Source organism: Babylonia areolata, chromosome 15 (genome assembly GCF_041734735.1).
Source record: "Babylonia areolata isolate BAREFJ2019XMU chromosome 15, ASM4173473v1, whole genome shotgun sequence".
NCBI lineage: Eukaryota > Metazoa > Mollusca > Gastropoda > Neogastropoda > Buccinidae > Babylonia > Babylonia areolata.
The window spans coordinates 1,218,738-1,234,051 of record NC_134890.1 but is presented as its reverse complement, the minus strand read 5'-3'; the positions used below and the strand labels follow the sequence as shown (position 1 = coordinate 1,234,051).

General features: G+C 41.6%; 1 protein-coding gene across 1 annotated transcript; it reads right to left on the bottom strand.

The window, feature by feature from the left end:
- Nucleotides 1–1,654: 1,654 nt before the first annotated feature.
- Nucleotides 1,655–15,028, bottom strand: LOC143290356 (ras suppressor protein 1-like). The gene is made up of 9 exons (XM_076599720.1): nucleotides 14,815–15,028; nucleotides 13,357–13,407; nucleotides 12,006–12,073; nucleotides 11,130–11,182; nucleotides 10,303–10,421; nucleotides 9,123–9,205; nucleotides 7,795–7,909; nucleotides 6,671–6,803; nucleotides 1,655–4,381 (listed from the first exon to the last, which is right to left on the bottom strand). Exons 1-9 carry the CDS (start codon nucleotides 14,921–14,923, stop codon nucleotides 4,294–4,296), a joined length of 819 nt encoding a protein of 272 aa, XP_076455835.1. The 5' UTR covers nucleotides 14,924–15,028; the 3' UTR covers nucleotides 1,655–4,293.
- Nucleotides 15,029–15,314: the final 286 nt, after the last annotated feature.

Here is a 15,314-nt window from a genome sequence, read left to right as displayed (position 1 = left end):
GTGCACGTGTGTGAGAGGTATACCTGACCTGCAGCGGAACCTAACACGCTTTGTCAGGCCTTAAGTGCATGCATGCGTGTGTGTGTGTGTGTGTGTGTGTGTGTGTGTGTGCATACGCGTGCCTATCACAGTGATTTTCTTCTACGAGATGTTTGCCAGAGGTACGGCACTTATGTTGCCATGGGATCTTTTCCAGTGCGCTAGGTGTGTTCTCTCAGTTCAGCCTCCTCCTTGATGCTCAGTTTGCTGTCCCAGTCAACAGTACGAGACAGGGACTTGAAGCCTAGCCCCCTCATGACAAAAAGAAATTTACTGGCATAATTATCACTCATATCTGTGAAACTGCATGTTTGGTGCATATCTGTTATGCATATGTGTGTGTATGTGTGAATGTGTGTCTGCATTTTTTTTTTTTTTTACATTTATTTGCCCATTTATCATCATTGTTGTCTTTTTTAATTAATTAATTAATTAATTAATTATTATTTATTTATTTATTCTTTTTTTTTTTAATTATTTTTATTTATTTATTTTTTTTTTTGTACGCTTATAGTTGACTTCATCAAGTTTTTGCACCTTATCCATATTATTATTAGTAGTAGTAATTCTTTTTTTTATGTATTTATCTTTTTTTTCTCTCTCTCTCTCAAGGCCTGACTAAGCGCGTTGGGTTACGCTGCTGGTCAGACATCTGTTTGGCAGATGTGGTGTAGCGTATATGGATTTGTTCGAACGCAGTGACGCCTCCTTGAGCTACTGAAACTGAAACTGAGACAACCTGAACACTGTGATGGCAGGTAAGTTCATTGACCAATCTCCAAAACCGCATTTTGTGAACAGACATTGAATGAAAAGGAATACACTATTCCTATTATTCATATTAATTGTTTGCTTTTAGTTTAACTCTCTCCATACGAACGGCGAAAGAGACGACGTTAACAGCGTTTCACCCCAATTACCATCATCAAAATATTGCAAGCGGAACGCGCTTTTACTGAAGAGGTGAATGTTGACAAAGAATATCACAGTTCTGACGACGGAAGCTAAAGGTTGGGTCATTCAGACACCCACTGGTCATCCGAGGGGTCTGTGTAGAGGAGAAGAGAGGACTGGCCGTACTGAGTGAGTTAACTTTCCGAAGCCGTGCAAAGAGAGAGGGGGCAAGAAAAAGTGTTGTGACTGTCAGTCTCAGTATCTTTCTGTGAGACAGTGAAAGGAGGGACGTAATCCTTGCGAATCTTGCGCTGAAACTATTGTAGTTACCTCCCATACGTGTACACCAGACTTGTATCTGACGACTGTTCACTTGACTGCAAACATGACAGCAGTGGGTGGTGGTGGGGGTGGGGGAATGGTGTGAGGGAGGAATGTGGAGGGACTGGGTCAGAGGGATAGAGAGAGAGAAAGAGAGAGAGAGAGAAAGACAAATACGTGCACACACACACACACAGATACAAACACACACACACACACACAGGACAGAGGAACAAGCCCAATCAACAAAACAAATGTGCATTCACACACACACACACACACATACACGCACACCTTCACACAGACACACACACACATAGCTCAAAAGAACAAGCCCAATCAACAAATGTGCACGCACACAGACACACACACACACACACACACACACAAGCAAGCAATGTCAAGAGTGAAAAAGAAATTTACTGGCATATCATTCAGTACACAAAGCAGTAAATAAAAATCATTTACATCTAAAACGGACAATGAGTAATATGGTTAATAGTTGTTACATGTTTTCAAGGAAAGAGGTATTCTAAATTTGTTAAAAATTATCATATTCTGCTGAACAGCATGATAAGTCAAATTCTCATACCATTTCACACACACACACACACTTTCAAATGTGTCGCTAAAGCTCCTTTTTATGCTCAATTATGCTGAGAGATAATTTTAAAAAAAATATTTAAAAAAAAAAGAAGAAAAAACAAACACCAAAATCATGTCTAACCTCATCCTTAACCCTTTGAATCCTGACCACCGCTTTACCGGTGGTGGGGAGGGGTGGCATAATGCCTGGCCACCGGTTGTGTCGTGTTTTGCTATTGGTTGACTTATATTGAAGAGCCAATCAGAAAAACCGTAATATTCCGACGCCAGCGAACGCAGTACCAACATTGCCGCGCCCCCTCACTGTGTTTTGTGCATGTGCTTTGGATAAAAAAGATCGATTTCTACCATGAAGCGTGCAGAGTCTCAACCTGACACGCCTCCTTTGATAAACTGATTCTGCATGCTCAGATTCATTTTCAACATCACTATCCGTAGCAAAATCATCCGATTCGAATTCCACCTATCAGAGAAATCACTGTCATGCTCAACTTCTGATAAATCATCAAGCATATCAATTACTTGCTGCGTTGTGTACAGTTGTTTTCTCGCACGTTTTGTCCCTGATTTCTGCCCTCACAGGCCAGGTTGAGACTGCATGCTTCAAGTGTGTAATGGCCGGGCATTATGTCATTTTTCTCTGCCACCGGTAAAGCGGTGGTCAGGCTCAGGAGCTCAGGCAGAAGGGTTAAAATTGCTCAGGAACTCAGGGCTCAAAGGGTTAAAGTCCACTGAGTATTCGGTCTCTTTCCAATGCGTACTCCATGTCTCCTGTTTTGTGCTAAGAAAATTTACATCGATTTTGTTAACAATCATATTCTGCTGAAAACTACAAGCAGAATTTTCATACCATTGTGTACACACACCCTTTCTCAAAATGTAGCCCATGACTCCTTTTTATGCTAAAATATTGTTTAAAAAACCCCACATAAATCATGCACACACTCAACCTTTAAGTTCAGACAACACACACATATTCATGCATGCATGCAACCGCACACTAACACACACACACACACACACACACAAAACATTTTCTCTGTTGACACACCTGTACATGAAGAGTCAATACAAAGGCATGGTAAATGCATAGCATGCCCGGGTCATACTGGAGGCCCAAGTCAATACATTTGTACACGACTATCCACATCATCAGCTCAGCAATAAATAGCACCATGGTAACACTGGGTCATACGATCCATACACACAACAACACAACATTAAAGCATTCACTATATAATCATACAGCAGTAAACACATTGCTCCCACTATGAGAATACACAAAGTGCACATCAGCATAACAACATGCGTCCATCATTTTCAGGCGACAAAGAGTGACGGCGTGACACAAGTGCCACAACATTTTTCATTCTAAATCAGGGACAGATTCCTTTCAGAACGTGTTTCTCTCAACACAGAGATTTGCAGCTTTCCCCTATAAAGCACGAAGTTTGTTGGTTTTAGTGTGTGCTGTACCTCTTGTACCAAAATGCAAGATTAAGAGTGTGTGTGTGTGTGTGTGTGTGTGTGTGTGTGTGTGTGTGTGTGTGTGTGTGTGTGTGTGTGTGTGTGAGTGTGATGTGTGAGTGAGAGTGAGAGTGTGATATGTGTGAGTGAGAGTGTGTCGTGAGTGTGTGTGTGTGTGTGTGTGTGCACGTGCGTGCTCGCACAAGTCTATGTAAACCATAAGTAAACCACAGTTTCAACAAATTCAAACACATCACTGAACACACTGAAAGCTAAGTACAATTCAGTCACCATCTCCTACTGGCATGACGACAAACAAAATCATCCGAGAACCATGATTACAGACATCCGCAGCCATGTGACAGCCATCATATCAGACCTCAGATTCATTCATTGCACATGCCGCTTGTGCATGGGTCTGAAAACAAAAATGTGGAGATAAATCTTACCTGACTAACCACAGTGAGAAAACTATGCTAAATGCTCAAGCATGCACACACCACCCCCCCCCCCCCCTCCTCCGATCTTCACATCAATCACGTGTGCAAGCACATACACACAGGATACTCACTACTAAAAAACAAAACAAAAAACAACCACAACATAAAACAGTGACAGACAGAGAAACAGACAGAGACAGGGTGCAGAAGAGACAGACAGACAGATACAGAGAGAAAGAGATACACACAAAGAGAAGCAGAAAAAGACAGACAGACAGACAGACAGAGATATACTAACAGAAACAGAGACAGGCAGGCAGAGAGATACAGACACGTAGAGAAACACAGAAAGAGAAGTTATGTAAGCAGAGCAGGGAGCAAATATATACATACATACATACATATAAACTGCATACTGTATGAGTTCAGCAGATAACTAGAACAGCTGCTGTAATGATGTGACTCTCCTTTTCCACACAGCCTGGCCTGAGCCATGCTTGTTCCACACTGACCGTTCTCAGCAGGTTCACTTCTTGATTCGGCTGATCTTCTTGGACTTGTCGTTGGTTTTGGGCGGCAGCGGAGCGTTGGCCGACATGTGACGTCCATACAGACTGCAACACAGCCACCACACAGCATCAACCCACTTTCAGTTCCAGTTTCGCAAAGGAGGCATTCACTGTGTTTGGACAAATCCATATAGGCTACACTACATCTGCCAGACAGATGCTTGCCCGACAGGTGCAACAGCCGAGTGGTTAAAGTGTTGGACTTTCAATCTCAGGGTCCCGGGTTCGAATCTCAGTGACAGCGCCTGGTGGGTAAAGGGTGGAGATTTTTCCGATCTCCCAAGTCAACATATGTGCAGACCTGCTTGTGCCTGAACCCCCTTCGTGTGTATACGCAAGCAGAAGATCAAATACGCACGTTAATGATCCTGTAATCCATGTCTGCGTTCGGTGGGTTATGGAAACACAAGGACATACCCAGCATGCACACCGCTGAAAGCAGAGTATGGCTGCCTACATGGCAGGGTAAAAACGGTCATACATGTAAAAGCCCACTCGTGTACATACGAGTGAACGTGGGAGCTGCAGGCCACGAAGGAAGAAGAAGAAGATGCTTGTCCAGCAGCATAACTCAACGCCCTTAGTCACGCCTTGAGTGCATACATATTTTTTTGTGCACTACTATCAGAGTGGATTTCTTCTAAAAAAAAATTTCGCCAGAGGACAACACTGTTGTCGCCATGGGTTCTTTTTCAGTGCGCCAGGTACAGGCCGCACACAGGACCTCGGTTTATCATCTCATCCAAATGACTTGATGCTCAGTTTGATTTTCCAGGGGGACAGATTCCTTTCAGAACGTGTTTCTCTCAACACAGAGATTTGCAGCTTTCCCCTATAAAGCATGAAATTTGTTGGTTTTAGTGTGTGCTGTACCTCTTGTACCAAAATGCAAGATTAATTGTGTGTGTGTGTGTGTGTGTGTGTGTGTGTGTGTGTGTGTGTGTGTGTGTGTGTGTGTGTGTGTGTGTGTGTGTGTGTGTGTGTGTGAATGTGAGAGAAAGGGTGGCAGCTGGATTGGAATCCAGACCCCCAGGGACTCTGTGTACTGGCAGATGAGCATCTTAACCATTCTGCCACTTTCCTCATCATCAATGCTTACCAGCAGTTCAAAAGTAATGGTTGAAGGTCCTACAACCTTTGGCATTTGGGACAGTGAATTCCTATCCACTGTGTCTAGGGTTCTGGACAGGAAGGCAGTGAATTCCTATCCACTGTGTCTAGGGTTCTGGACAGGAAGGCAGTGAATTCATATCCACTGTGTTTAGGGTTCTGGACAGGAAGGCAGTGAATTCCTATCCACTGTGTCTAGGGTTCTGGACAGGAAGGCAGTGAATTCATATCCTCTGTGTCTAGGGCTTTGGACAGGAAGGCAGTGAATTCATATCCTCTGTGTCTAGGGCTTTGGACAGGAAGGCAGTGAATTCCTATCCTCTGTGTCTAGGGCTTTGGACAGGAAGGCAGTGAATTCCTATCCACTGTGTTTAGGGTTCTGGACAGGAAGGCAGTGAATTCACATCCACTGTGTCTAGGGTTTTGGACAGGAAGGCAGTGAATTCCTATCCACTGTGTCTAGGGCTTTGGACAGGAAGGCAGTGAATTCCTATCCACTGTGTCTAGGGCTTTGGACAGGAAGGCAGTGAACTGATATCCACTGTGTCTAGGGTTTTGGACAGGAAGGCAGTGAATTTATCCACTGTGTCTAGGGCTTTGGACAGGAAGTTAGTGAATTCATATCCACTGTGCCTAGGGCTTTGGACAGGAAGGCAGTGAACTGATATCCACTGTGTCTGGGGCTGGGCATAGGAAGGCAGTGAATTCATATCCACTGTGCCTTGGGCTTTGGACAGGAAGGCAGTGAATTCATATCCACTGTGTTTGGGGCTGGGCACATAAAGGCAGTGAATTCATATCCACTGTGTCTGGGGCTTTGGACAGGAAGGCAGTGAATTCATATCCACTGTGTCTGGGGCTGGGCACAGGAAGGCAGTGAATTCATATCCACGCTATATTCATGCTACTTTTTAGTGTTTTAGGTATGTTGATCAAACTGTTCTAATCAATCCTTTTTGTATATTCCCCTTGTACTTATTTGTACACACACAAGAGCATACACACATGCATGCAAGCATGAAAACACACGCACACACTCATAACTCAATGTGAAAAGTCATTAAAGGAAGAAAACAGAGCCAAGCAAGGCAGATAACTCACAACCTGTGTGTATCAGAATATGTTGCAAAGGAAAAGGGAGATTACACAAACTCACTCACACAACACACACATACACACACAAAACACACACACACACACACACACACAAGGCAGACAACTTACAACTTGTAGGTGTCGGAGCGGATGTAGTCGAAGACGTGGGAGATTCCCACCTGGAACTGGTCAGCAATGGGGGTGACCCAGGGGTTGTTGTCCGCCTTGAACACCTGTTTGGTGCCCACCAGGTCCAGGTTACCTGCACACACACACACACACACACACACACACACACAGAGGTACACCACTGGTGTTTCACTGCAATGCTCAAAGACTTACCACACGTTTATCCTTGAAAAGCTATAAAAAAAAATTTTAAAAATCACCACACATTTTTCAACGCAAAGCGCAAAAATTGACCATGTTCATAATTGCAAAGCTCTTCTTTGTAAAGTTCAAAAACCTGATACATTTTACATTGCAAACCTGCCAGAAGAACACACACATTTACACATACATACTCATGACACGCACAAACGCAATACACAAACTACACATGCATACACACATATAAATACACCCCCCCCCACACACACACACATGTATGCAAACACACACACCCACCCACACACCTCATACATAAAATACACAACATACTACACACTAAACACACATGACACACACACAGTATGCATACCTCATCACACACTTTTTCCCTTGAATAAAACTGTTCAAACGGTTCCTCCTCCCAACACACACACCCCCAACACACACACATACATGCTGACCCACTTCAGGGGGCAGGACAGTACACCCCCGGCCCCCTATACCCCCTCACCCCAACACACACACACACACAAACAATGACCCAGTTCAGAAGCAGGACAGTCCCCCCCACCCCTCACCACCTCCCCCTAACACACACACACACACACAAACACTGACCCAGTTCAGAAGCAGGGCAGTCCCCCCCACCCCACCCCTCACCACCTCCCCCTAACACACACACACACACAAACTCTGACCCAGTTCAGGAGCAGGACAGTCCCCCCCCCACCCCTCACCACCTCCCCCTAACACACACACACACACACAAACTCTGACCCAGTTCAGGAGCAGGACAGTCCCCCCACCCCACCCCTCACCACCTCCCCCTAACACACACACACACACACAAACTCTGACCCAGTTCAGGAGCAGGACAGTCCCCCTCCACCCCATCCAACACACACACACACACACAGACTGACCCAGTTCAGGAGGCAGGACGGTCAGGCGGTTTCCCTGGATGTGGAGCTCCCTGAGTCGGACCAGCTCCCCCACCTCCTTGGGCAGAGCCACCAGGTCGTTCTCACGGAAACACAGCTGTCATACACACGGTGCAACATCATTATCACCTTTATTGTTGTCAGTACTGATACTGTTACGGCACCACACACCTTGCAACATCGTTATTACCTTTATTGTTGTCAGTACTGACACTGTTATAGCACCTAACACACCTTGCAACATCATTATTACCTTTATTGTTGTCAGTACTGACACTGTTATAGCACCTAACACCTTGCAACATCGTTATTACCTTTATTGTTGTCAGTACTGACACTGTTATAGCACCTAACACACAGTGCAACATCATTATTACCTTTATTGTTGTCAGTACTGACACTGTCATAGCACCTAACACACAGTGCAACATCATTATTACCTTTATTGTTGTCAGTACTGACACTGTTATAGCACCTAACACACCTTGCAACATCATTATTACCTTTATTGTTGTCAGTACTGACACTGTTATAGCACCTAACACACCTTGCAACATCATTATTACCTTTATTGTTGTCAGTACTGACACTGTTATAGCACCTAACACACAGTGCAACATCATTATTACCTTTATTGTTGTCAGTACTGACACTGTTATGGCACCACACACAGGGCAACGTCATTATTACCTTTATTGTTGTCAGTACTGACACTGTTATAGCACCTAACACACCTTGCAACATCATTATTACCTTTATTGTTGTCAGTACTGACACTGTTATAGCACCTAACACACCTTGCAACATCATTATTACCTTTATTGTTGTCAGTACTGACACTGTTATAGCACCTAACACCTTGCAACATCATTATTACCTTTAATGTTGTCAGTACTGACACTGTTATAGCACCTAACACCTTGCAACATCATTATCACCTTTAATGTTGTCAGTACTGACACTGTTATAGCACCTAACACCTTGCAACATCATTATCACCTTTACTGTTGTCAGTACTGACACTGTTATAGCACCTAACACACCTTGCAACATCATTATTACCTTTAATGTTGTCAGTACTGACACTGTTATAGCACCTAACACACCTTGCAACATCATTATTACCTTTATTGTTGTCAGTACTGACACTGTTATAGCACCTAACACACAGTGCAACATCATTATTACCTTTATTGTTGTCAGTACTGACACTGTTATAGCACCTAACACACAGTGCAACGTCATTATTACCTTATATTGTTGTCAGTACTGACACATAACATGTACACAAGCAAAATGTGCATACTCACAATCTGCAAGTTCTTCAGCTGTCCAATTTCAGGGGGGATAAATTCAAAATCATTGTCTCCCATGTACATTGCCCTCAGCGTGTCTGGAAACAGACCATTGTTCTGTTGGGTATCAAATGCCTCCCCCCCCCCCCCCCCCCCCCCTCCATGCGTATCATTACTGAAAACTGTACATCTTGGATTAACATTTGCGTGTGTACCTCCATGTATCAGGTAAGGTTCAAGGACTCATAGTCATCAAGATAGTGAATTAATATCCACTGTGTCTGGGGCTGGGCACAGGAAGGCAGTGAACTGATATCCACTGTGTCTAGGGCTTTGGACAGGAAGGCAGTGAATTCATATCCACTGTGTCTAGGGCTTTGGACAGGAAGGCAGTGAATTCATATCCACTGTGTCCAGGGCTGGGCATAGGAAGGCAGTGAACTAATATCCACTGTGTCTGGGGCTTTGGACAGGAAGGCAGTGAATTCATATCCACTGTGTCTAGGGTTCTGGACAGGAAGGCAGTGAGTTCATATCCACTGTGTCTGGGGCTTTGGACAGGAAGGCAGTGAATTCATATCCACTGTGTCTAGGGCTTTGGACAGGAAGGCAGTGAATTCATATCCACTGTGTCTGGGGCTGGGGACAGGAAGGCAGTGAATTCATATCCACTGTGTCTGGGGCTTTGGACAGGAAGGCAGTGAATTCATATCCACTGTGTCTAGGGCTTTGGACAGGAAGGCAGTGAATTCATATCCACTGTGTCTGGGGCTGGGGACAGGAAGGCAGTGAATTCATATCCACTGTGTCGAACAGAATCGTAAAAGTCATAAGAACACATTCACTGATTCGATAAAAGCACAGGTGACAAGACCCATAAATATATACCCAAAATGCAAAAAAGCTCTTACACTCCATCACACACAAACAAAAACTAAAAGCAGTAACAGTTTAAACGTACGTACATGTATCAAAGAAGCACGGTTATAATTCATTTAAATTTTTTTGTTAAATCAGCAACCTTTCAACCATTCAGAGCACACCACCACCCTTCTCCTGACCCCCTCCCTCCGCCCCTCACACCCACTCTCTCCAATCGCTCACCACCCACACTCACGCTGCCAGAAACTGAGACAACCGCACTGCTAAATCATGCAGTGAAGATGCAGGCACAGAGAAAAGTAAACCCACTGACCCAAGCAGAAGAAGTTGGCGGGCAGACTTTTCTCACTCAGGTTGTTGTAGGTGCAGTCCAACACCTCCAGCTGGGGACACGCCCCAAAGCCACGAGGCAGCTGGTACAGTTTGTTCATTCTGCACACCGTTCAGCATGTCTTCTTGCTGCTGTTTGTTATCACTGTCATTATAATGTGTTGTTCCTTTTTTTAGTTTAACGCCTTTTCACTGTAAGTGATATATGACAAGGGTAGGAAAAAATTCGAGTGGGTGGAGGGGGGTTTGGGGGGTGGGGGAATTACTGTGTACGCATGCGAGTAAATGAAAGAGTGTGTGTGTGTGTGTGTGTGTGTGTGTGTGTGTGTGTGTGTGTGTGTGTGTTACATATAGAAAATGACTGATTTAAGTTTTGTTAAAAAAAACACACAAAAAAACACAAAAAAAATAACAATATAACATATTTCTAATGAAAAACTAACAACTATAACAGCGAACCAACTGGACTATTTAACAAGGAGTTGAAAAATAATGTGTGCATGCGTCTGTGTGTGTGTGTGTGTGTGTGTGTGTGTGTGTGTGTACATCCCTGTGCTCATGCTCACTAATTCAATATCTAAAACAGAATGCCTAAAATGCACATATAATACTTCACTTTGTGTCATCAGCAAGATCAACCCGAGATACCAAATCAGTTCTGTACATACACAACTGAGGGGGACACATATTTGTACACACATACACACGCACACACACACACTAACATACACATGCGCACACACATACGCATGCAAATACACACACACACACATTAGAGACATGTAACACAACAATATCACAAGCACCTACCCCACATTCAATATTCTCAGCCGTGGCATCGTGCTCAGAGTGGTTGGCAGTTCCTGTCGAATAACAGTTCCTGAAGTTAATATAAATTCTGAATATAACAACCACATTTTAATCATCATTATTACCAACAAAGACATATACCTCTAGAAATAAAGTGACTGTTCACATTCACAGCATTTATATTTTCTAAAATATCAGCTCTCAAACATATCATTATAGTGTATTTCAAATCCTTCTCCATATTCAGTTCTCAAACTGTAATACTAATAATAATCCATATTCAACAGTGACACATCAATGGAAACATCAGAAAATTTTAATGTGTACATACATACACAAGCACAAACGCACAAAGTAACCCCCCCCCCCCCCCCCCCCCCAATCCACTCTCTTTCTCTCTCTCTCTCACACACACACACACACACACTGAGTATAAACACAAAACTAAAATAATTTATTTGAAGGTTAAGCACACACACACACACACACACACATGGAGTATAAACACAGAACTCAAAGAATTTATCTGAAAGTTAAGCAAATAGGCTTAAATACAAATGGGCAACGAATGATGCATGCATCCAGATAACAAGCAAAGGGAGACAAGAAAATGTGACTATGCAGAACAGATCCTGAGACAAATGCATACATCATTACATGTAAATCATGAATGCACAACCTTGCATTGACAATGGCTTGACAAAGTCCAGGATGAGACACAATAAAGAATCTGACAAGACAAAGACGACAAACTAATCAATGATAAAATCAGCTGCTTAGTGCCCTGTGTACATAGCAAGCATGACAAATAGAATTTACATTTCCTAAATCAACACTCCACTAGCAGCCGTAAAATGTCTACCTGTACACACTCACCTCAATGGCATTGTTGAAGAGGTTCAGTATCTCCAGTGACAGAAAGTTGGCAATGCTTGCCGGAAGGGCTGGTGAGAACAAAGTCAATGTTGAAAATGACGGATGAGAAGGAAACAAATAATAAGAAAAAAGAGATCTACTACTAACACAGCACATGTTGTAAACCATGAAAATTTGTGTTTAAAAGGTCAAAACAAATAAGTAAAAATACTCCATCTAAATTCTGATTGAAAAAAAAAATCCACAAAAAAATTCCAACTGCCAAGACTAAAAACTGTCTAATAAACATATAAATAAAAAATAAGATTTTTTTTTAAAAGTGTGTTCATGTGTGTGTGTGTGTGTGTGTGTGTGTGTGTGTGTGTGTGTGTGTGTGTGTGTGTGACATAAGTAAAGATTGGATGAGAAAAATAATTGTATAATGAGAAAAACAAATGTAAGCAATTATATTATAACAATTATAATTTATAATTATGTAAAGAATCTGAGTTTTTTTTGTTATTTCTTGCTGCTGTTGCAACTTTTCTGTGACAGTACCATCAACATAAAAATAAAATATATAAAAAAAAGAGAAGACTATCATCCACATTCAGCATCTTCACAGAGGTGATAACTAGATGAAAAGATTATCAATATTTACCATCCTGCCTACTTTGGTTTCTGTACTATTTGCAATTGCTGAGAAAATGCCAATGTGAGAATTTATCACACACACACACACACACATTACACACACACACACATGCACACACTCATTCTCTCTCTCTCTTGCCCACACATGCGCTCGGACACACACACACACACACACACACACACACACACACACACATGTCTGCACACAAACAACTGAAAAAGTGTTATTACATGCACACATATAATATTTATATTGTATATGTTTGAAAGCGATGTGCATGGTTTTATAATATAAATTATATAGTCTCACAATCACATGTTGTCTAAATATTTTCATCTTGTATGTATGTATATATATATATATATATATATATAGAGAGAGAGAGAGAGAGAGAGAGAGAGAGAGAATGCGCTTCTTTTATAAATTCTAAATATTCTTTTATATCATTATTAACTTCGTTTACAAATGCAAGTCATAATATATATGATTAAACTAAGACTCAAATCGAGTCAAGACTGGTTTACGGTCTATACACAACTACAGACATGTACTGTTCAGCATGTGTAAACACTGAAATAAAATGTAAATAAAAGAAAGCCAAGTAAGTTAAAAGTAAGTTAATGAAATATGTGTATTGAGATATATAATTCTCTCTCTCACACAAACATGACACACACACACACACACACACACACACACATAAATATATATGCTTACTTGTCAGTTTGTTGTGGCACAATGTCAGTCGAGTTAAATGCTGCAGTTCCACTGAAAAACAATGCATCAAGAATTTCATTATTTTATACTATTGCCACCACAGTTTAATCAGTTCATTTAAAAAATAATAATTGAAAAAAAAAAACAATGACACCGCCCCCATGAACAGACATCATGAACTGAAATATAAATCTTACTCTGTTCAAACAACTGACAAGAATTTTTTTTTATAATTTATTATATAAAATTAAAAAAAAAAAAAAAAAATATATATATATATATAGAGAGAGAGAGAGAGAGAGAGAGAGAGAGAGAGAGAGAGAGAGAGAGAGAAAGGTGTATGGATGCATAAACCATGTTACGTTTGAAAGCAAAAGTGTACAGGTGCATTTTATGTCCATTTTTATTTTATACCATTTCTGTTACAAAAGGATCTCCATTTTTCTTTTTCTTTTTTTTCTTTTTCAGTTTCAAGCATTAAATTATGTGACATGTTCTGTTATCAAAATAAGGCATCCGAATTTCCTAAGAAACCCTGGATCAGCAAGTGATTGTAGATAAGAAAACGTCTGCAACAGGTTTGTGGTGTTGGTGGCGTGTGCATGCATACATGCGTCTGTGTGTGTGTGTGTGTGTGTGTGTGTGTGGTCTGCAACAGGTTTGTAGGGCTGGCTGTGTGTTGATTTGGTTCTTTTCCTCTGCAGTCTCCCAAGTTCTCTAACCCATGGAAAATTATCATGCCTGTCACTGTCAATGTGAATTCACACACACACACACACACACAGAGAGAGAGAGAGAGAGAGAGAGAGAGAGAGAGAGAGAGAGAAGTATAACTAAAAAGTATGCGGTGTTCATTTTTATTTGAAATATTGCTTGCCTGATAAAGAAGCGGATACTTTTTTCTTTCTTTCTTTTTTTTTTTTTTTTTTTTTTTTTTTTAAAGAACACCCCTCCACCCCACCCTCCATCCCTCCTCCCCCCAGACTCAAATGAAGGTAACTCATGACTGTTCATTGTATTTGGACAATTCAGTGTCTGGTCATGCTGATAAAGTCTGAGTATATTTTGCATCCAACTTGACTGGTAAATAGAAAATGGCTCCAGCACCTGGACTGAAGAGGGGTGAAAGAACAAAAAGTGGGAGAGAGGGTGGCAGAAAATGATCAGTAATTGCAAAACTGACATAAAACTCAGTTTAAGAGGCGTGGAAATAAAAAGTGAATACCCAACTGAAATATTTGAAGCAAACAATTCCACCAGCTTTTCTAATTGCTCCATGAATTTAGGATGCAAAAGTGGGACATTACCCCAACTAATAGTTTATAACAAATATCTTGGTTAAAAATCATTTTTCCTTGTCAAAGGACGGAAAGATATTACCGGTCATTCAATGTCCACTGTGTACAACAAATGTATGCCAGACGAAAAGAATGCAGTGCATGCACATTCATCACTTACTCAAACCTGGAACACCAACTATGTCGACAATTCCCCTATCCCCAAGATCAATTTCAGGATTATTCGTCTCTCGGCTTTCATCAACAACTTTCTTCACTTTTCCAGACATATTGGCTGTTGAAACAGTTAACAATATTCTGTGCAGCTGCAATTTTTTTCTCAGTGGAATGTGGCAGACGAACTTTCCTTCTTTGGGCAATAATTTTCAGGAAGTGCAATCAGTTAACATTTACAATCTTCCGCGAGTTCCGGGTTTGATGGAGAAAAGAGGTCTTACTTTGCGTCTATTAACTTCGACGCTACAACTATAAATGGTTTGCTTGTGCTCATATACTGAGAAACAGGTGGTTATTTGTTCTAGGTACCATTATTCAGTCTTATTTTATTCGTTCGATTGTATATTACTGAAGCAGTTGTCATTATTACGCCTCCCTTGAGCAGAAGACTACTTCCGGAACGTGTGATGGTAAGGTCAACATGCCGACTCTTTAAGAGTTGCA

Coding starts and splice junctions, on each gene's coding strand:
- LOC143290356 (XM_076599720.1), bottom strand. CDS start 14,923: ATGTCTGGAAAAGTGAAGAAAGTTGTTGATGAAAGCCGAGAGACGAAT. Junction 12,074..13,356: donor GTGCCACAACAAACTGACAA/GTAAGCATATAT, acceptor TGTTCTCACCAG/CCCTTCCGGCAAGCATTGCC. Junction 6,804..7,794: donor CGTCCTGCCTCCTGAACTGG/GTCAGTCTGTGT, acceptor GTGTGTGTGCAG/GTAACCTGGACCTGGTGGGC.